This window comes from Chiloscyllium plagiosum, unplaced genomic scaffold (genome assembly GCF_037043375.1).
Source record: "Chiloscyllium plagiosum isolate Xiang-an unplaced genomic scaffold, Cpla_swu_hap1 HiC_scaffold_10, whole genome shotgun sequence".
Lineage (NCBI taxonomy): Eukaryota > Metazoa > Chordata > Chondrichthyes > Orectolobiformes > Hemiscylliidae > Chiloscyllium > Chiloscyllium plagiosum.
Window position 1 is genome coordinate 96,356,336 of NW_028270148.1, and position 1,841 is coordinate 96,358,176.

General features: G+C 41.4%; 1 protein-coding gene across 1 annotated transcript; it reads right to left on the reverse strand.

Moving 5' to 3' along the window:
• Nucleotides 1–409: 409 nt before the first annotated feature.
• Nucleotides 410–1,252, reverse strand: LOC148149033 (atypical chemokine receptor 3-like). Its single transcript, XM_087991749.1, has one exon. It carries the CDS (start codon nucleotides 1,250–1,252, stop codon nucleotides 410–412), a length of 843 nt encoding a protein of 280 aa, XP_087847875.1.
• Nucleotides 1,253–1,841: the final 589 nt, after the last annotated feature.

Consider the following 1,841-nt stretch of genomic DNA (forward strand, 5'->3'; position numbering starts at 1 on the left):
ACTTGTTGGGCCGAAGGGCCTGTTTCCACACTGTAAGTAATCTAATCTAATCTAATCTAATAATGCAGCAGTGAATCTGTACACAGAGAGACCTCACATTCAAATGGTCAAACAATAATCTGTCAGCTATGTTGGTTAGAGGATAAATATTAGCCAGAAGACCATGGATGACATCACCGCTTGTCCTCAAAGGAGGGCTGTGGGAAATGTTACACCCAATGAGGAGCGTGGACTGGTGCAGTGTTACCAGCTCAGCCTCAGTTATGTGCTTGATCACATGACCCTGTGATGCAGAGGCAGGAATATCACCACAGAGACAAAACTGTTACTTGTAGTTAGTACAGATTGATGAGGATAGAATTGTAATATTCAGAAGATTGATGTGAATATTTTGCAATGTTTTTTCCAGTCACTTCTTGAAAATCAAATTGACACATTGAATAATTACAGGAAATGGATACATTATGGCATTTCTCAATTTTTTTCTGAATTTAGACTGAGCCAATGCATAGACACATGTGTTTGTACAAGAGCTCAGCAGTTGAAACATATCTCCCGTGTAGTCTGCTATTAGTAAGGGATCAGTATAATCATCAGGCTCATAAAATGTATCTGTAATTCTAGAAATGAGGAAAAACGTAGTATATGGCATCCACAGCACGATGAAAGTGCCAGAAATGGCAAAGAGTAAAGTGATGGATTTCCTTCGGCTCTGCATCTCTGGATCGTCGCTGTTCTGGGTGTTGCGTTGACCTTGCAGTGCTCTGCGGGTTCGATTCGCCATCACAATGTGTCGGACAGTCAGTGCATTGAGCAGTAAAATGAGAAAGTATGGCAATAGTGGGTTTAAAATTGTATCAAGCAAGTCAAAACTGATCCATCCTGGTAAGATAAAGTAGTCTGGTTTAAAATGGGCACCCCACTCCACATTGTTAATTATATAGATTGGCTCATAAGCATAGTACAAGGGGATGTTTTTGAAACAGAACACAACACACATAGTCACTATCACCACAGCTGCAGTTTCCTCCCTGCAATACTTTGCTCTCAACCTCTGGCAACAAATGAGGACAAAGCGATCGACAGTGAAAGCGACCGTGAGCCAAACAGAGCAGTCAACAGCTGTGTAGTTGATCACCTCATTGATGCTCCTTATTGAGGTGAAGTGTAGAAATGAAAATGGGAAATAGTAGTAAAGCATGTAGTAGATTATCACATTGGAACTAATGACCAGGAGATCAACTGTCGTCATACCCACCAAATAAAGAGAGATCCCTTTGGATAGACCACAGCCTCCACGAATTAGAAGGACAATTGTCAGGAGGTTAGCTACAAAGAAAAGAGCAGAATCCATAGATAAATACCAAAACGTTACTTGGAATTTGGCGCACAAACCAGGTCATTTGGCCCAATAAATCTACATTGAGGTTCACACTGCACACATGTTTCCTCCCACCGACTTAATCTTACAATATTGAGATATTATTTCTTTCAGCCTCATGTAGTTACTGTGATTTGCCATCAGGCAAACTCACAAATGTGCAGAAATATTGCACAGATTGGAAGGAAGCAAAATCTTTTACAAAAAAGAATCCCTTTACAGAGATGGATTGAGTGGGTGTCCCCCGACCACTTTGCCTTATGCCAATTAATAATTAAACAGAAGGGTGAGTGGGGGTGGGAGGGGCTGCCCCCTTTGAACCTTGACTAATTTACATACACTGAGCTCATTGTGACCACAGTTGACCATTCAGGGATTCAGAGGTTGCACAGGCAAAGCTTTATGGGGAGAGGGCTTTGAGCAATATTATGTCATGGGCACTGAGATGGATAAAAATCCA

What these genes read in the sequence shown, in the direction of transcription:
- LOC148149033 (XM_087991749.1), bottom strand. Translation starts at nt 1,252, where the DNA reads ATGACGACAGTTGATCTCCTGGTCATTAGTTCCAATGTGATAATCTAC.